The sequence below is a fragment of the Danaus plexippus genome, chromosome 25 (genome assembly GCF_018135715.1).
Source record: "Danaus plexippus chromosome 25, MEX_DaPlex, whole genome shotgun sequence".
NCBI lineage: Eukaryota > Metazoa > Arthropoda > Insecta > Lepidoptera > Nymphalidae > Danaus > Danaus plexippus.
The window spans coordinates 5,961,710-5,982,651 of NC_083553.1; the positions used below are offsets into that span (position 1 = coordinate 5,961,710).

The window sequence follows — 20,942 nt, forward strand, 5'->3', positions numbered from 1 at the left end:
TGCAAAACGAGTGGTTAGACATAGGAGATTTTTGCATCCCATTAGCACTAAAATGGCACACTATAATTTATGATTGGTCGCCAGCATTGCTAAAATTTTATCTCAATGCATTCCAAATGACTCTCCTAGATCAGAGTAATTTAGTAAGATGGGGTAAAGATACCGACAAAACTTGCTATATCTATGGGAAGGCAGTTGGAACTGCTAAGCATTTGCTGGTGGGATGTAAGGTACTACTGGATAGCAGTCAATACTCGCGTCGTCACGATAAAGTTCTGGAAATCATACGTGAAGCGGTTAGTCTTTCGGTAGCCAGAGTGCAAAGAGAAATAACCACAAACGAGCGATCAGTAGGTTTTGTGAGAAAAGGCACTAGGGCTACAAAATCACACGACAAGCCTTACTCAATCCTTTAAGTGGCTTCGGATTAAACTAAAATAATAGATACGCATGAGAAACAATACAAAATCCCAGAGTTATTTGTGCGTCGGCCTCCAAACCAGATATATTTATGTATTCGCGAATTTTAAAGCGCGTTGTGATATTAGAGCTTACGGTTTCTTGGAAAACCAACATCCCCAAAGACCATGCCATCAAGGTCTATAAAAAATTTTAAGCTCACAAACGAATTCACTCGAAATAGATTCGCCGTGGATTTGTACGCGGTAGAAGTGGGAGCGTAGGTATAAAATCTCTTTTCAACGAACTAAAAGACTTGGGCCTGTCCAGAACTAATATCAATTCATTCTTGAAACGTACTTCGAGGGCAGCTCTAGTAGGTTCTTTTCAAATTTGTTTAGGTAGGGAAAGGATCTTGGACGGTGGAGGTGAGCATATAACGCGCGTTAGGTAGGGGCCCCTTAAACCTGCACCTGGGTCGCAGGTCCCAGGCACTGTTGAAGCTCCTCTCCCTGCAACGTGATGGACCTGGCAGCCACACGGTAAAGCCATTGAATGCTAAGATGGTTCGTCTATGTCGTTTTGTAGTTTTTCGTAATATCCAACTGGTCGAGAATCTCAAACTATTTAAGTATTTTCAAAACTCCCGCGAGTAATATTTGTCAACCACATGAATGTCATACAGAATATGAAACACAAATTATATTTTTACATAAAATTCTTTAGCCAAATTATATATTCCTTAAGACAACATTTTTATTCTAATTCTTAAATATTATTTTAAGTTTTTCATTAATAAAATAAAAAATCTTAAAGTCATAAAAGCACAACAGAGTACTACTTACTGTGTTTGATAAACGAAACGTTGAAAATGATGATGTTGCATTAAGTTTAATAAAAAACTTTATTCTTGTGCAAAGTCATCTATAAAGTGCATAATTTTTATTTATTGTATTTGTATAACCGAGATTCTAACGTTGACACAGCACATTTGATAAGCCATCTCAACTAGCGAGGGGCCGAGCGCCTCCTTTACGGTAAAGTATTTGAAAGTTAGCGGTTAATTATCATTTTTATCTTATTTTCATTGTTTATTGACATGTCGTAATATAATTGACATGATTGTTAAGTTATTTACAACTCATGTGACAAATCAACGCCCCTTACTGTTCTTGGCAGGTGACCGATTATAATATTATTGAATTCTTTTTTTAAAAATCTCGAAATCAAAATTGAGGTTATGGATCATGCGAAAACAAAGTGTTAAAAAATTTAAAAAAGCTTATTTTAATCTTTTTTGTATTGTTTCTTCCTAAATATTGTATAATTTATCTTTAACAAATATTCCAGCACACAACATTTTAAGTGATACGATTTATATCAATGCAAATACTACTTTAAAAAATTTGACATGAGTGACCTTTAATAATAGTGTTAGTTAAGGTTATTAACTGTTGGTTATTACACTTTGATAAGATAAATAGTACTTAAATGGAAATGCAGTGTTGTATGCCTGCTTAACACATACTCCATACTCATCAGAATGGTGCAGTTTACACATTAAATCATTCCTGAATTAAATAACACTATCAGGGTTTGTACAAAAACTACATATCAGGAATTAAATTTCTGTATTTCATTAAAGTAAGGAGGATGTCAAACTCGGTGAACATCAAGTTTAAATGGGGTCTGAGTACTTCGGACCCCGAGCAAAGCCTGTGCTGTTTGTGGGTCAAACGGCACACATAGCAGCTCTGTCCTGGCAAGATGTCCGCTGTAAGCTGGAGCCTAGAGTCACTGAAGAGGTAGGAGTTAAATTTAATAAGATTTTGTTTTTTATAGTACTAGATAGTACATCCCAAGGAAAGCGAGTGGAATGAAGCCTTAGATGGTGAGTCGTCCAAATGGTATGTGAAAGGAAAGGCAAAAGGAAGGTAAACTGTTCCAATCCTTATGCTGTGGACAAAATGGCTGTGTTAAAACACACTTATATTAAAACTGAGTACTTGCAGGTTCATTGCAGTTCATGAATAAGATTATGTGATTACTTATCAAAGGAAGGATCATTCATGCTCCTATTAATATTACAAGTGATACCATTTGATTTTGTGGTCACAGTTCCTTTACATGCTTGTCATCACTTCAACACCAACCATTAACGTCCCACCCATTTAATTTTTCTTTCTTAATGAAGTCGTCATCATAAGGTTATTATTATCATAAGTGTGTCATGGTGTAACTAATAACATTGATTAATATCGTGTAGGTGTGGCGGCGTGCAGTGTCCGTGATGGAGGGAGGCGAGGTGTGCGAGGTGTGGCCGCGGGGCGTAGCCCTGGGCGCTCTGCCACCGCGGCGCTCCCGACACGCGGCGCCGGCTCGATCACACGCCCTGTCCAAGCTGGTCAGAACGTCTCTGAGGTCCGCTGCCAGCGAGTTTGTCGTGGTCAGTGAGACTTGGTGTTATATACATGCCTCGAGTTGTCTCTGTCGGTTCAACATTCATCTATTGTAAGTGTGTAATTTACATGTATAATGGAACCGTGTCCGTGTGTGCAGTTGGTGTGTCGCAAGCGTGACGTATTGTCGAGCGCGGTGGGTGTGGCGCGCGCCGTGCCGCTGTACTCGGCCAGCTCCGGGCCTGCGCCCCTCGCCCACGGGAACCATCACGACGCGGCCTGCGCCACACGCGCACGCTCACCGTGGAGATACAGCTCGTCCAAGATGGTCAGCGAAATAAACGACAGATAGACCAGGAAATAGGTTCCCGGGCGGGGAAGAACTGAGGAAGCTCACACACCCGTTTACTTCTTTATAATAGTATCTGACCCTAGGGTCACAGACACTCCTTACGTACAATTAATTGACTCTTCGTATCCGCTTTCCCCGGAACTTGTGAGCCTAAATCTCAATCTTTTTCAGCATTTTCTAAAAAATTGTTTACATTGACCTACACCCCTCCTCCTCTAGACGGTGTGGAGGACGACGAGGACTTGGACCCCGCGGAGCCAACCTTGAGGGACGGCGTTCTGTCCTCGGAGGACCTCAAGACCATACAGGACGTCGCGGACGCGACCCGCCTCGCCGCCCGGATCACCGACACACCCGCCAACATCATGGACGTGGACGCGTTCATACAGGTAACACATAAACGCGCGCGCGCACATCCACCGGCGCGCATGCACACACGCACATGGCTTGGGTCATCAACATGATATCAACAATTACTGTTTAATTTCAGGAAGCTATAAACCTCGCCAAGGAGCTGGAGATCCCCCCGCCCACGATCATCCGCGGCGAAGAGTTGAAGGCGCGTGGTATGGGCGGCTTGTACGGCGTGGGCAAGGCGGCCGCTCGTCCGCCCGCCCTCGTCGCGCTGTCCTACCGCCCGCCCTCCGCCAGCCAGACGGTCGCGTGGGTCGGGAAGGGCATCGTCTACGACACCGGCGGGCTCAGTCTCAAGGCTCCCGTACGACACTCCTACACTATTAACTTCACATGACTCTCCGTCTGGAGATGCTCTCGTGTCCTAGTCTCCGGGTGACTCGAGCTCTCGTTTCGTATTTGAACGTGTAGTGACTTCTCATATACCTCTGCTCGAGCAGTCCTCACCCCACCTCCCTCCGTCTGTGTAGAAGTCGATGTGCGGTATGAAGTATGACTGCGGCGGCGCGGCAGCCGTGCTGGGCGCCTTCAGCGCGGTCGTCAGGGCTCGGCCGTCGGTGGCGCTCCACGCCGTGCTCTGCCTGGCCGAGAACGCGATCGGTCCGCTCGCCACCAGGTAATCCGCTCGTAATAATGCACATTGCTTCGATCTCCGACTATTGGGAAAATACAAGTAATCCTCCGCGCCACCTCCAGGCCGGACGACATCCACCAGCTGTACTCGGGCCGCACGGTGGAGATCAACAACACGGACGCCGAGGGCCGGCTGGTGCTGGCGGACGGCGTGGTGTTCGCGCAGAGAGACCTCAAGGCCGACACTATCGTGGACGTCGCCACGCTGACGGGAGCCCAGGTGAAGCTCGCTCTGTGTGCGCGCGGTTCTCGTAAGTCTGTCTTTCATGAGTGTGTTTACTCGAGCAGGGCATAGCGACGGGCAAGTACCACGCGGCCGTCGTGTCCAACTGCGGCTCCCTGGAGGCGAGCTGCGTCCGCGCGGGTCGCATCAGCGGCGACCTCACCCACCCACTGCCCTTCGCACCCGAACTGCACTTCTACGAGTTCAGCAGCGCCGTCGCCGACATGAAGAACAGCGTCGCCGTCAGTACTCACTCGTTACATGAATTTTATGCTCGATGAAGTGACTTCTGCTACCAAACTCATTCTACAAACTCAAAGAATTATAATAATCTGTATGAACGTGTTTCCCGCAGGACCGGGAGAACGCGCAGTCTTCGTGCGCCGGACTGTTCGTCCTATCGCACCTCGGTTTCGACTTCCCCGGCCGCTGGCTGCACGTGGACATGGCCGCTCCCTCCAGATGTGTACGGAACACTTTATATATCAAACGCCTACCTCACGGACAAGCGGGACGCCTTAAGCGCTCTATTGCACATAAGATCTGTGTATACGTTTCGTATAATTATTTAAAGTAAATCAGAGTTCCAGTGACAGCCCACAGGCAACTGTCTGACAGTGTCCGTGTCTTACAGCCAGTGTTTACAACTAACAGTGCGTTCTTAATAATGTACGATCTGTGCGTCGGCAGGGTGACCGGGCGACCGGGTACGGCGTGGCGCTGCTCGCGGTGCTGTTCGGAGGCTCCACGGACAGCCGGCTGCTGCGGGCGCTGGCTCCCCACAAGTGAAGCCTGGAGACGGAGCGAGCCCACACGTGACCCACAGCTCCACGAACATACGGAACATTCAACATCAATGACGTCACACGCGGCGCCGGCACCTCTGTGGCATTCCGTCAAGTGTCGGCTCGTCTCATACTCCCTAGTTATAGTTGGGATAGCATCAAATCATGTTCTAATAAACCGAAGCATAATATTGTATAATATAAGTATGTAACCTTTCATTGTACCGCATGTTGTTGTCGTACACTACACTACAGTACAAGCGATGTACATAGTACAAACAGCCTAGCTTCGCGTCGCGAGGACGCGAGCCGTCGCCATGTCGTCGAGTAACCTTTTACCTCCATATACATATACCCTCGTTTGTAACATATTAAACCGTTTACAGCTACAGGCGGCTTTCTTTTAACTTACTTACGGATCGGAAATGAAACAAGTCATGTTTAGGTTAATTGTATTTACCAGTCATCGGTAATGATGCAGCCGGTACAGCGAGCACTACTCGGTATATAAAAGCAAGTCGTTATACAATGTACACCGAAATAAATGCAGTTCAGCGCGCGAGGCGACCCCGGCACGCGTCCCGCCGGCGGCACAGCCTCGCGCGGGACGGACGACTGTCCTCGGGTGTGGTTTATGACAAACGGAACTAATACTCCCTGGAGGCTGAGTCGCCGCCGGGAATACTACATAAAGAGTTATTAAAATATATTGTCACACAATATATATATTATTACAAAATATTATCGAAATTTAACGTTTATATCATAGAAATATTACAAAAGTTGTCAAGTCCTTTACGATAACTTTAAAAGTACGAGAAAATTTTGATTATGCCAATTTCGATCTGATTTTAGAAAGATTTCTCACGTTTACAAATATTCTACGTAGCAATACTTTGTTAAAATATAAAAAGTTTGTTACTATAGACGAGCACGTGGTTCGAGTCAAATAAGTTTTTGGTAGGAAAGTATTGCTAAGTCGATATTGTAGATATTTGTAGCAAGATGCACGCGATGTCTATTTTATGATTCATAAATCCCGGATTCCAGTACCGTAGTTGGCACCGCCCGCTCTATTGAGAGCTTCTTTGAATTGGTCGATGTCTATTTCTGATTGACTCTCTAACTGAAGTTCGACGGCGAAATTCTGAAAAATATAATTTGTTATAAATTATCATATCAGAGTTAAAAAAATAATAACTAAAAAGTTGTAGAGAGACCGCACGCGCAGCGAGCGTCGAACGAATCGTAACAACTTGCCAACCAATCAGATGAGGCTGTTCGAATTGTAGTAGTTGACTTTGACAACGTCGTGTGGCGAGTGACTTTAATAAATGTTATTTATAGACTTCACGCAAAGCAATCGATTGTTTATTAAGTTTTGCTTATAAAAAAAAAGCAGGAATGGAAGAATTAATATCTGCCATTCCATGCAGAGAGCATCAATTGCAGGACTTGATGGCTCTTTTGGGGGAAGGTGACGAACCGCTGCCCTATTCTTTATTCGTGAGCGGGAGCATGGCTACCGGCAAAAGTTTATGTGTATCTAAATTATTACAATACTTAAATTACAGACATGTATTTATCGATTGTATTGAGTGTTACTCTCCAAAGATATTATACGAAGCCATAATTACAGGTTTGACTGATCAAGAAGAGGTCAAATGCGACTCAATGTGGGAATTGACAAACATTTTAAATGGTGTATGTTTTCAGACATTTAAATACGAGCCTATAGTTTTAGTGTTCGATAGAGCTGAGAGACTTCGTACTATGGATCATAACATCTTGATGGCACTTCTGAGGCTGAGAGAATTTTGTAACTTAAATATATGTACTATATTTGTAACAAATCAGGTCAATGAAAACTTTTATTTTAAAATGGGTGTCCGGGAACCGATCAAGATTTATTTCCCGAACTACACCAAAGATGAATTGTTTAAAATTATATTCCTGAATCAAAAATCTTTTGTTAATTACTTGTTCAGTTCGAGTGAAGCCTGTATCGACAGTCGGTTGAAGGGAGATCTTGAAAAACCCGAACTGTTTGCAAACTTTTTGAACGCATTTCTGAGCGTGTTCTATAGACCTTGTAGGGATCTCATCGAGTTACAGCATATGGCGAGAGTTAATTTTCTGAAGTACTGTGAACCTATTATTAAGAATGAGATCAAATCAACAGACCTCACCAAACTTTGGAGGCACATAGCGCCCATATTGAAAACTAGTTTAGAATTACTTTACTTAAGAATAAACACATCAAAATCTGTCCAGTCTCTGGGCAAAGAGAACAATGCGATGGCGGTAGAAACTACTTGTAGTTATGAAAATACACTGAAAGACGAACTTCTTTCAACAAAGACTTTTGCCCAAAGTTTTGAATTGCCATATTATGCCAAGTACCTTCTGATAGCCGCTTACCTGGCGAGTTACAACCCTCCCAAGGAGGACAAAAGACTCTTCATGAAGAACCATGGCAAACAAAAGAAGAGACAGCAGCAGGTGAGGGCCAAGGCCAAGATAACAGAGAAGTTGAACACACAACTGGGACCAAAAGTATTTACCTTGGACCGACTACTTGCCATATTCTATGCAATACTAGAGGATAAGATAGGTTTAACGAGTAACCTGCTGGCACAAATCGCAACTCTTGTGGAGTTGAAGTTGATTGCGGGGAGTAAAGAAGTAGACTTGGATGTTTCCAAGTATAAGTGCATTGTCGGTTACGACTTCATAACGGCCGTGGCACAAACTGTTGGGTTCAATGTTAGAAAATATCTCTATGATTTTATTTAATACAGTTGTTTGTTCAAAATTTTTTCTGATTCATTTGCTTTCACTCCACTAATAGTACATTCCATCACTATTGGCTTTGGTTCTCTCAAATCATCTCATAGATTCAACAACCTCCACTGTCACCAGCTTGATAACTAAATATATGATGTAATAAAGGCAACAACAGACAACAACAACATAAATGAATACTCACGGAAGCCTTACAACAACAATATATTAAGGACAGTGTAGTGATTGTTCCTTGTCAAACCATCCTCAGATAAACCTTCAGTCAGTCATCTCTACCCGAAGATCTGGGACATGATCCTTTCTATTTATTTCATCTGATAGTAATAATTATCAAATCCTCTTTAAATTTTCTGTCAAACAGATTCCACACATGATGATAACCTCTTTCATGAATGACCTCCGTTCATCTCAAGTAAAACAAAGTATCCTAATATCCTAAATACATACATTTAAATGGTGAGCATCCGTATGAATGATAGTTAGGAAAAGACTTGTGCATAAGTTAACACAATGTAGAAGAAGCTTTTTTAGTTGGTTAATATTGTTATTAAAGTACTATTTATAGAAATTTGAATTTGTAGTGTCATTGTCCAAAATTATTATTTGCAATAGAATTAAGAGCGAATTATAATTTTAGTATTTTTTCATCTTCATAACGATAACTATATCATTAGTGGCTTCATTGTAAGAAAGGAACACTCAAATTAATGAAAAATTGTCTCGATGACAAAATCGATCTCTCGAATCAAATATTAAATGTGCCAGCCTCATACTTCCCTCTCAAGACTCAACATTTATCGTCTTTAAGATGTACAACGTCCAAGTAAACTTTGATAGTGGCGGTAACAGTCTGAGAGTCCTATAGAGTATAGAGCTGCGCGCGTATCGAGAAGCAGTATAGTTTGGTGTGTTATACATACGGAAATGATATCCTTGATGATGGCCTTGTCGGTGGACATTTTGGCGCGGTTGATGACGGACACGTTGGGTCCCACCCACGTCATCAACATGAACTTCTTCCTCTTCGACATCTCGTCCCCCATCTGCATCCTGATATGGTACAAGGTCGTTAGCATTACCGACGGTGTCAACATTGCTGAGTGTGTGTCGTCTGTGTACCTGAGGTATCCGAACGCTCTCTCGTCGTCGGCGAAGTGCGTGCGGAACTCTGAGAAGTCTCCGCCGCGCGCCGCACACACGATCCGCGTGCCCTCGAACTTGAACACCGCCCTGCGGGGTCACAACCTTACAATATTTACCTCTCATATAATTTATTTTGTATCAATATTAATGGTTTAAACTTATTTCTTTCTGAGAACTTAATCTCTAAAAAATAACTTCACTCACGTACGTTGTATTTCTAGTTTTTTTATCTATAAAGGTCGGGGGACTGATTTAAATATACATATTTGATTTCTTCGTAATCAAATTAGCAACTAAATATTATAAAGTAAGCTACTGGGAAATATAAAACCTATAATAATTTTTCTCTTTATTCTTGTTGCTATATTGTTACAGAATTTTTAAAAACAACATGATTGATTCCTACTGTCAGTCCGACCCTTTGTCTCGTGGTATATTAGTATATTTTATTCGTCATCCTTCATGCGGCAGCGTCTGCCGTGTCCTGTACCCTACCTCCTGATGGGGGGCATCTCGTACCCTACGTACCACTCAGTGGGCGAGGAGTCCGAGCGCACGTCCTCGTAGGCGGCCCGTATCGTGTCCCGGTCCAGACCCGTCGTCATGGTAACCTAATATTAATAAATACAATACAATTAATACATAAAAAATAGAGGTAACAAGGCATACTTAAACCAAAAAAACTGGACAATCAACATCGACATCACGTGTCCATTGGGAGAAAGTATTAGACTACAAAAATCATAAATAATATAATCAATAAAGCGATGCACAGCCAGCTCATGAAAGCCGCTGCCGTATTGTCTGTCTGTTCTGGCCAGACTCTGACTTTACTCCTACTTTGCAATTGGCTGTAGTGCCACAAGCGATGGATAGACCGAGAGACGAAGTAGTGAAATTACTTAAACAAGAAGGCGATCGGTCGTTAGCTCAATTACCAAATATACATTTCGTTAAGTTCGTATGAAGAAGACTCTTGTAAGTAGAGCACGATACAAAAACACTACGCTAACGCAGGACATCTTTCTGACCAAGTCATCTCATGTTTCTGTAAAAGTGTCAGAGTATTTTATTTGTTTGTTTTTGTGAACGTCGATGGTGGGTCTACAACTAAACTCAATAATTACTTTTGCATATTTGGAGCGCCCGCGACCTCTCAAACACATGTTCCTACATTTTTTTCTTCTACTGTAAGAATGTACGAACGCTGTTTTTATATATTATCACACTCGAGATGGTCTCTGGTTCCTTGCTCGTTTGTATGAATGTTTAATAAAATCTTTCTTGATATTAACCAGAGTGCTATTTTTAGGATAGTATATTAATTTATAAAAATGAGTGTAGATTTGACGTTCAGCCATTAGGTACATTTATTAAGAGGCCAGCGAAAGTCATGACATGAGAGTGTTGCACGGTTTTATAATTACCTATATTTTGAATATTTCTGGTACGCACTTTTATTTTTAGTCACATTGTTATCCTGTCACTCAGGATGATTGCCAGAAGTGCTCCTTTCTTCCGACTGCTGTCCGTGAGACGATACCTACCTTCGTCATGTGTAGGAAGCAGAAAGACCCGAGGGAAAGTTTTTATATGTTATTTTATGCCATCGTTTCTTTCATTATTTATTACATGAATATTTTTCATTTCAGTCCGTCCGTGGCTTGTCGGGGATCGCTTCTTCTCAGCAGGAATAGCAATAGTTCACGCATCCGCTTCGTAGTCGTAGCGACTTCTCGTTGTTGAAGTTCTCGTAAATTTAAAACTAGCTTGTTTTTTGATTTCATCCAGGATATTTATAAACAAATAAGGGATAATGTATTAAACTGTTCTCAGAAAGAACGTACAGCTCAGCAGCAGCTCAGCTACAGGGATCCAGTTAAAAAATATTATTATCTTTAAAACTTTTTATGAATAGAAGATTATATGTCCGAAGCGGGAAAAACCGCCAAATAGGACCTCCGTGAGTTAATAATGTTTGATAGTTATGATAAGATTTATTACGGTCTTAATATTTATTTATCGATATCTGAATATATAAAGTGAAAAAAGAACGTTGTAGCGTTTATGTCGACGTTTGCGCGATGATCGCAGCACTATTTTTAGATTTCTTTTTTAAAATCCTGTTTTATTTTTGACAGTATATTCTTATTGCCTAGTTTATACCGAGCGAGTTCAGGACATAACGTGGAGACGATGCAACCTGTTTCAAGTCTTCACCTGAACCACAATATTTTTATATCATTGAGGACTGCTGGCATCCTCAACCGTCGGGTTTTAATACATAAATAGTAAAGCGTGTCATTCCAACTACTTCCAACGTTGCTCTACCATTCATCAATTCTTGCCACCGTCGCCTAATTTGTTATTGATTATCCTTACCCGTTTAATATTTCTCAATTATTTAAACCTATTTTGGTAAAATTAACAACAGTTCTTTTGACACTCATAACAAAAGAAGTTCCATTTCGCATTCATTTTGTGAAGTATAATTGACTAAAAAAAAATGTGTACCAACTATATTCTGAAGTGTTCTGCTTCTGAGTAAAGATAATTTTCAGATCGTGTCACCCCTTAGAGTGTTCTATTTCTGTTCTGATCTCTGTATCTGTGTACTGGAGAAAGTGTCGAGTCCTCGCGGTGGGCCCGGTGCCAACGTCGCGGTTTCCACCTCGCACTGAACACTTCGACGCACATCACTGGAATCAATGCAAACAAAAATCCTCTCGTTTCCTTGTTAAGGCGGGAGTCTTAATTCCTTCAATATGTATTGCATGAACACAGACAGCTCTTTGTATTTATAGCAGCTTTAAAACTCCTCATCGGAAGTGGATTTAAAAACGGTTTAAAAGGGACGTAAAATATCTCAAGAGTCTGTATTATAACTAAAAAGCTAAACCCTTTGACATCGTGGATCAGTCGTCGGAGGCGGGGGAGAGTGTGTTCACCTCGAAAGAGAGATTTAATGTCCTCGTCTAATGAGTGAGGGATCCTCCTCCTCCTCACAAACGATAATTATAATGGCATTCAACTGACGCCGGTGACGGCCTCAGATTCATTTAGCAATTATAAACATTGTAATCCTCAGTCATCAGTTTGGGATATATGTTTGTACGTAAACTTCGTTGGGACATTTTTTTTAAATATTTGAGCATTTTGTAATTATTTCATTGTTCGCGTTTGGACCTCCTCTCTATACTTTGCTACGTCTTCAAAGAGAGAAACGTTTTCACTTCATCAATGTATATATGTCTGTGTGTGTGTGTGTTTGTGTGTATGTGTGTATTATTCATAATCATTAAGTAACTTGTTTTGAAACAAATTACTTTTTCTTTCTCAATATGAAAAATGTTTAATTGTGAGAGTTTCATTTTTCCAATAATTTAGTAATCAAATATTTAAGCCAATTCGATCTGAAGATGAGCCGTTAATGATTCATATGCTTCCTGTGTTTTAACCCTTACAAGACACAAAACCAATATGTAAGCTCTCAGCTTCCTCAGTGCCAGCCTGCTCCATGCGGATGTCCGAGAACCCCACTTCAATAGTTTTCAGGGGCCTGAGTATAGTTCTCTAATAACTTTCATTAGATGTCTTCGAATGTATTTATAGACATTTAACTGTTCTTTTCCTTTATGATCAGGTCGTAGGTCAAATGTGCGTTTATGATTTCTTTTTACCAGAAATACTCCATTTAATAATTTATTTTCATTACAAAATGGTTAAGATAAATGAGTGGATGAATGATATTTTATAATTGAATGTCTCTTACCGGAGACTGGAGAGCGACGCCATGGTTCAAAAAGTTAACATATTCATAGCATTTCTAAGTAATTATACGAAGAGAGACGCGCGTCTCGGCGACCAGCTCGCTCACTGGACATGTTTTATTGATTTATTGTGTTATTGCCATCTCTTCCTCTGGACATACGTACATACATACATACATTCTAGTTAAGGATCTAATAACCAATATGGGAAGAGAAAGTGTTGTGTTTATAACAATTGTCTTTAAAGCTACGCGCCCACCTTGGACGAGCCCGACAGCCCCGAGTGGCTGGAGTCCACGTCTCGGAGGTCGTCTCCTCTCAGCGAGTCGTCTTCCTTCCCGTCTTTCACTATGAGGAACAGCTCGTCGATCCTCGTCTTCATGCTGTTCAGATCGTTTCTGACTCTCTTCTTCTCCGCTCCGTCTTCTAAGCCCGTGATCCTCTCCGCCAACTGGCCGACGACTCTCTGTATATCTTCCACGGTTCTCTTAAGCCCCTCGTATTTGTTGCCGAGGTTGGTCTGAATGTTTCCTATCTTCTCCACTCTCTCCGTCAGCTGTTTCAAGTTCCTGTCCATCTGTGATTGTTCATCGGCCATTTTTAATTTTCTATTTCTTGTTACAATTTATACATTATTCGTTGTATAGTCGTATTTTATTCACTAATTATATCACTTCCATTTGAATTTGATGGTAAATTGACGTCGACGTCTCTGCGTGAGTTGTTTTTTAAATATTTCATTTCGTTGTAGCCAGCCACTTACATTTTATCAAAGATATTGTTCTGACAGTTTATGTCTATATTTTCCACTCAATTAGAAGTTAAAATAATTTTCCTGTTGTTATCGTCTTTTCGTTCGAGCTGTAAGTTTCTATGCGGACTTATATTAACAACAAGATGTTATATGTTAATATATAAATCTTAATTGCTTTTTTCAAAGAGTGTGTAGTTTTCGTAACCAACTAAAAGAAGAATAGATCCATGAACGTAATGCGTAAAATCTCTATCTAACATTTGAACTGTATCTTACAAGTTACAGAACGTTCATCCTCGAGGTCAGTTGGAACTAGTCTGGTCTGATCCAGGACTCCTTGATTGGCATCCTTGTTATAATTTACCTTGTAGTATCCTGAACATAATAAAAAGTATTATATCCAGGCATTGTTTGAACATGAATCATAATGAGTTTCAAATCCAGGTTCGAAGTGATCGCGGATGAGGTCATTCCTTGAAACGCCAACTATTTATAACATCCTGTCGGTGATTTAGTTTTAGACCGGAAGTGGTCGTTTTATTAACTAATTTTGTATACAGCTCTGCTCACGTTTATATAATTAATACTATTTACGACATCTGACAGTCGAGGATGACGCCGCGCTAATACTGAATGTTTGTTTGTAAAAATTATTTCTAAATAAAATAACAAGAATTTAAATATAATGCACATAAAAAGTAATTTTCTGTTGTTAGCCGGAACGAAAAAAAAGTAGTTTTCAGGAATGTCCTAGTATCTCGTAGTATTTTGTGTCAAAAGAAATATAAAAATACATCGTAAATAATGTCATTAAAATCTGAGCGCGCTGGTTCGTGATATTGGAATTCGGTTTAAGTCTTAATTTCCTGTTTGTTTATTCCACTGAGACACTGACGATAAAGATCGTTTAACAAACCCTCTCTCATACAGTTTATATAATAATTGAATCCGTCTCTGTTTGCGACGTCAGTAAGACTATGAAATTAAAACAAAACTAAAACAAATAACCGAAGCCCTTGATATTGTGCGCTATAGTCAAAGTAAATCTTAGTTAATTTTAACCGTTCCTAAGTCAGCATGAGTCATATAAGTAAAAATGTGAAGCGGCGATGTCGGCTGTTTACTGTGGGCCGACGCTTACTTGCTTAGGTCAATATTCGACGATTAAAAATAATCATGACGCGTCAGTTGAACGCTCCACGTTCCGTGGTTCGTGTTTGTCTCGCGTCTCCACTCTCAGCGCTGAACCCTCGACAGTCGTACGCCCAGTCTGTACGTCCAATCAACATCCTATAATAAATCTTTTGGGACAGTCTTCGATTCCTTTAATAAACAACATTAACGAGGTGACCCCTTTCGATGCACGCATTTATTGATACAAACAACGAAGGTATTAAGTGTAAAGAATAACAGTTATTATGTGATGTTGAAACAATATAAGTTGTAAGCGTTTTCAAATATAAAATGAATAGAGAATCGGATATCATATATCAATCTATTTATTGGAAGATCCTTATTCCAAAAAACAAGCTATAAAACCAATGTCACAGAATTTGTTTTTATAACAACGAATACTAAAACTTCGGAACTCGAACACACGAGTACTTTACGTCAATAGTGTCGACTCAGAACTTCTCATTCCGAAGTCGAGTAACAATTTATAGTAAATACAAAAGAGATTGAGTTAACGATACAAGTTCGCAGTTTCTATAATCAATATACACAGGTTAACGTAATGTGTGAAGAATAAAGTTAGTGTAAGATATTGAGAATTGGTAAATATTTATGAGAAAATGTAGGATTTAAATCATTATTAATATATTTTAAGACTTAATGTTGTAATAAAATCTCTCTTTTTATGTGAATTATGTGAACGGATGGATATTGAATTTAACACAGTAAAAGTTTGTACAGAAAAGAGGAGGACTAACACATTGTTTATACATGAAATGTATTAGAAATACATTACACACTCTACTGCGACTTCGACACACACGCACGCGCGCGCACACACACACACACACACACACACACAATCCGTGGACAATCCTCAATGTGTGTGTTCAGTATGTCATTAAATCTCAAACAAAAAGACATTTTTAATTAATTAATAAAGATCGAGTATCGACCGCTCGACAGTATCTACAATTCATAAGATGGTAACTTCATTGCTCTTGGCACGTTATATATTTTTTTATTTTAAGTTTTCAGTTTCAGTAATCATAACGGTTTAAAAGTTTTCTCAGAAAATAGAAAATACGACCGCAATGAAAATAGAAATTAAATTGTTTACATAACACCTTGAGTCATTTGGAAATCACAACGCTCCGGTGATCATTTGTTTTATATTTTAATTATTTAATGTCGTAATGGTGTCGATATCAGACAGGAACAATTAAACAACAGAAAAGAATGAGAATATATAATGTTGATAAATACTATGCAGCGAGGGGGAGGGCGACCTGTACACAAGAGAAACACACTTATATAAAACAATAGAGTAGAACCGCTCACTAAAACTTAACTTTGTTCTTTTTGAGCAAATACCGTCTCACTTCCACAACTGTCATAGATAATACAATCCAAAAATGAAGCATCGTGTGGACGGCACAGTTTGTTATAAATTACTAATATGTGAAGTGTAAGCGGTTTAAGCGGTTACACTATTGGCCAGTCAGCTCACGACTCGCAGGCTGTTTGATTGTTGTGACATTGACAGGCGTTTAGAGTTTAGAAATTAAAAATCTTAAAAAAAAATTAACACCATAAGATGAGCGTAAGCGAAGTGATGATATTGAGGTTAATTTTATACTAAAAGAAAAGGAGACATGTTGATATAAATTTAAAGTAGCCAGGCAGGTCATCGACCCGAATACAAAGATGTTTTGTGACGAGCTGCAAAGTTCAGGAATGAAAACGCTCACAATACACACGTAAAAAGAAATGAGAATGTTGATGAAACCCTGAAGGAGATACTATATGTAGGTACATGTATTTTATGACATTTGTAACTTATTTAGCACCGAGCTTTGTTCCTATTAAAGTCTCTCTAGTGTACCTGATGTCAATGTCAAATCAAACATCATCAAAATAAAGCTGAGGTGAGGAGGCCGCGTGTGAGCCGTTCTCATTGTCACGTCGTTTCGGTCAGCCGGCTGGAGGTCGTCCTCACACCTTTCGGTTCAGGTCAAGGCGACGCGAAACACTCACGGTATACTTTCACAGTCGACTAAATATAATAAGATTTTTATTAAACTATCCAAACAAATATAATTATATATTTTACTCATCATTTTTTCTTCGTCGTGCACTTTCCTATGTATAACTTTCATAATCTTATCGTTTCATATGTATATGATACTCTACCCATGTAAACCGTCTTTTCACATCAAATAATCAATTTATCTGATCTTATAATTCTTTTATTAGTTATAGCAATTTATTCAGATATTTTAAGTATTTTTATAGAAAACAATCGTCGAGCGTCGCCTGTTAACTTATAAATCATGATTCATATTAAATTAGAGGAAAAAGTTATTTCGAGCAATATGTTATGTACATAAGTTTATTTGAATGGATTGATAAGCTCTGTTGTTTTATAAAACCGGTTCGTTATTAAAGAGTATATCTGAAGAATAAAACTCTTGTATTTATAATAATGAGTTTACAGATAATATATAATGCAGGGTCGTTGTGACTCAGGAGACATCAGATAACACCCAGGAAGCGAGAACACGTCTACTTGGAAATGACACATGGAGGTCGTAGAAAGAAAAAGATAGTATTTAATAAGAAGACTTAACATATCGAGACATTTTGTTTTATTTAATACCCACCAACAATAATAATATGTATATTTATTATTTATATTCTAATTTAACGGCAGACATACAATTAGAGAGCGAAATGTGGAGCAAGAATAATAGCAAAAGAGCGACAGTTAACGTAGGTTAGTAAAATGTTACTTACCTACAAACAAAACGAAATAAACAATATGGTCAGATAGTTAAATAATTTAAAATAATTGATTGAAAACAGACACGGAATGATTGAAGCCAGTGCTCGCGGTCGCTCGGTGTGGCCGAGGATGCTTTTATAATAAACAATAATATGGCGTTATCTTATTGTCAACAGTTTAATGTATTCCTGAGACAAATCACATAGAAGCTTTATTGAAATTCAACATATACCTATTTTAAATAGCAATGAATCAAATGACACTTAGAACGTATTTAGCCTATGTTATTTAAGTTACAAATTGTTATAGTGTGTAAACTCAGTTTGGATCAATCAGCCGTACGTAGGCGAGGGTCAACAACCCCACGGCCGACACACCGAATAATAACATTTAATATTTAATGCGCCTCATAATTGTGATTTTGGAGTGTTAGTTATAATGTCCCTGCCGTTAAACAGATTATATTAATTGGGTTTGTGTGTTGTATGGGCTCCATTTTCGGATATAGTTTAGAGAGGCCCTGCGAGCGATCGTCGTTAGAAAAATTCTTCGCAAATATGAACTCAGATCTTTCCCGCCTCGCCGGAGACAGTTGCCATACAATTATAAAGAATTTATTACTTTTATTGTTAATACTTTTCTATCAATGATCGGTGTCTTGATCTCTTTATCTCAAACATTACCACTTCTATATAGACTCCTACACGATCTCTCCGGAGTTATGATGTTTATAATACAACCGAGATATTCACCGTTCTCTAGTCGTCAACAGACGTTGGGGGAAATGTTTAGGTTGCAGTAGAAGCGAATTATGTTTTCGCTGTTAAGTGTTTACATAATATTCGTAACATATACACAGTATGTAGGTATGTTATGTTCAGGCTTACAATCGTAGGCCAAAGGATAGTTCATAAACACATATCATTAAATACTTAATAATCATATTAATGGAGTTGTGTACTAAATACTGATTAGAAGAAAGCCTTTGTGGACGAGTGTTGACTGGATTATTATTTATTTTGTTTTAAAATATTTGTTAAATTTCTGCGAGTGTTCAGAAAGTAACGGCTGACGATGTGATCTCAGTCACACTATTGTTCGCGGTTCGCGGGACCGTTTCACAAATATTCTTAGATAATTACTGTTACTCTATTCTGCTCCCATAAACATCAAAATTTTGTAATGATAGTATGAACTATTAAGCATGACAGATAGGTTTTCCCTAAAAAATTATATCTCGTCAATCAGGTAACCATTTTCACTCCACAATCATAAGTGATTCCAAGTGGATAGAAAGCAATTAATATATACAACATACGGCCGCCCTTCGCCACTCGGCCGGGACGTCGGTCTCGTATCATACGAGTCGCTGCTACATCTACAACAACAGCCAGTGAGCCAGACTGCAGACGGTTATACTGTAGTCTGTATAGTACACCGTACAGCACTCCACGTCCAACCCCTCCCCGCCACCTTCTCCTCCTCCTCCTCCTGGCCCTCTATCAATACCGCGAGACACCCTCGCCGCAACTCAGGCTGGCTATATTCAGCCGAAAAATATAATAATTATGACTTACTTTCTTAGGTCCATTTTGTACGATGGTTTCGTATTCCAAGCCCTCGGACATTTCCACTTTTTTGTTCACGGCACAGAGTTTTATCAGTAAAATATTAAATGCACTCGATTTTTATTGATTCCGAAAACTGGTATCGCTGTATAAACGTTAATATAATGATATCACTAGCGATTAGTCACCGTACTCGTAGAAAATTTAATCAAAATATATATTTTTCGTGCTGTAAGTCGCACCGATTACCGGCACGGTGCAACAGCGAGTCTCGGACGCCCACACAGCCTCCCTTACTCTCCAGCGAGTGAATTTATACCTATATATGCTACGTATAGAAAGTGTATATAGCAACAAAATAGTGTTAGATGAAAGGTGCGGTCTATAAACGTCGATTTTTATGTCGATTGTTAAATATGTATATATTTTTATAAATGAGAATTTAATTATTTTTAGCTTAAGTTACATAAATTTTTATTAAAAAATTTAAATGATAGTTGAAAATAGTCTGTTATGGGTACTGTACGAGGATAAACATTATCTGTCAAATGTGTCATTGTCAGACGGCTAAAGAGCACGATTCACTACCCATTAGCAAAACAATCTTTGGAGATTAAAAATAATGAAGCAGTATTTTCTCTGATATTGTTTTAATACTAGGTCCCAACGTTACAAAAATAAGAATGTGTGATAATTTGAAAATACTAAAACAAGGAGCGGAAGCGAAGCTATATATATGTAACTATTTAGGAAAACCAACTCTCATAAAAGAGAGGTTCAGAAAGCACTACAGGCACCCTGATCTTGATACGTCTATTACTAAAGAAAGAATGAAAAACGAAGCTCGATCTATAGTACGGTGTAAGAGCGCGGGAATTAAAACACCGTCATTGTATCTAGCGGACTTCGATCGGCGACGTATTTACATGCAACATTTTGAAAGAAGCATCACAGTCAAAGACTTTTTAATATATTACAAGAAAGTGGACAACTCCAGGGGAGATCATGACAGTTTAGGTTCATTGCTTAAAATTATTGGAGAAACTGTTAGAAAATTACATGACAACAATATAATACATGGAGATTTGACCACATCAAATATGTTGCTGACGGAGAAGGAGCCCAGTGACATAGAAGATGATACAAAATGGTTGAATGACAAAAATGTTGAACTTGTATTGATCGATTTTGGACTGTCCTTTATAGACAGCAGTACGGAAGACAAAGGAGTGGATCTGTATGTACTGGAACGAGCTCTGATTAGCACCCACAATGACTATCAAGATCTGTTTGAAAAAATTTTTTATGCGTACAAGTGTTATAGCAAAAGTAATATTAAAGAAATCATAAGCAAATTTGAAGACGTACGAGCCAGGGGAAGGAAAAGAACTATGGTAGGATAAGAATTGGTTGAGGAAAGGGGAGGTGGTCGTTTAATAATACGCAACATTATAATCAGACATATTGTTTTATTTACTCTGCATTAACATATTTATCTCTGCTACAATCAAACGATATATTTCATGTCTACATCTCAACTAATATGAGACTCCCAGTGATAACTAGGACTTCCATTTCAATGCAATGTAGACTAGATATTGCTTGTATGTGTGTTTGTATTGCAACTGAACTTATTTCGTATTTATTAACACTCGATTTACTTTTAGCCCTCCAATATTTTAAGTCCCTATTCTTTCTTTATCTGCCATGTTCTTTTAGCTCTTCACAACTCTTCCAAA

The 20,942-nt window shown here is 39.3% G+C and overlaps 4 protein-coding genes across 5 annotated transcripts; 3 read left to right on the plus strand and 1 right to left on the minus strand.

Moving 5' to 3' along the window:
• The first annotated feature begins 3,081 nt into the window (after positions 1–3,081).
• LOC116775027 (probable aminopeptidase NPEPL1) lies at positions 3,082–5,594 on the plus strand. The gene is made up of 8 exons (XM_061524523.1): positions 3,082–3,126; positions 3,370–3,539; positions 3,641–3,868; positions 4,035–4,180; positions 4,261–4,417; positions 4,486–4,662; positions 4,776–4,886; positions 5,111–5,594. Exons 2-8 carry the CDS (start codon positions 3,516–3,518, stop codon positions 5,207–5,209), a joined length of 942 nt encoding a protein of 313 aa, XP_061380507.1. The 5' UTR covers positions 3,082–3,126; positions 3,370–3,515; the 3' UTR covers positions 5,210–5,594.
• Positions 5,595–5,645: 51 nt separating this feature from the next.
• On the minus strand, positions 5,646–19,513 carry LOC116775024 (coactosin-like protein). Of its 2 annotated transcripts, none has more exons than XM_032667804.2 (5): positions 19,213–19,513; positions 9,682–9,764; positions 9,130–9,240; positions 8,931–9,060; positions 5,646–6,352 (listed from the first exon to the last, which is right to left on the minus strand). In XM_032667804.2, exons 1-5 carry the CDS (start codon positions 19,261–19,263, stop codon positions 6,236–6,238), a joined length of 492 nt encoding a protein of 163 aa, XP_032523695.1. In that variant the 5' UTR covers positions 19,264–19,513; the 3' UTR covers positions 5,646–6,235. The 2 variants fall into 2 exon arrangements, with proteins under 2 accessions (XP_032523695.1, XP_032523694.1); XM_032667803.2 differs by lacking the exon at positions 19,213–19,513 and adding an exon at positions 13,183–13,652.
• LOC116775023 (origin recognition complex subunit 5) lies at positions 6,523–8,020 on the plus strand. The gene has a single exon (XM_032667802.2). The coding sequence runs from the start codon at positions 6,610–6,612 to the stop codon at positions 7,999–8,001; it is 1,392 nt and encodes a 463-aa protein (XP_032523693.1). The 5' UTR covers positions 6,523–6,609; the 3' UTR covers positions 8,002–8,020.
• A 231-nt stretch (positions 19,514–19,744) lies between the features above and the next one.
• Positions 19,745–20,663, plus strand: LOC116775303 (EKC/KEOPS complex subunit TP53RK). Its single transcript, XM_032668175.2, has one exon. The coding sequence runs from the start codon at positions 19,887–19,889 to the stop codon at positions 20,604–20,606; it is 720 nt and encodes a 239-aa protein (XP_032524066.2). The 5' UTR covers positions 19,745–19,886; the 3' UTR covers positions 20,607–20,663.
• The last annotated feature ends 279 nt before the right edge of the window (positions 20,664–20,942 follow it).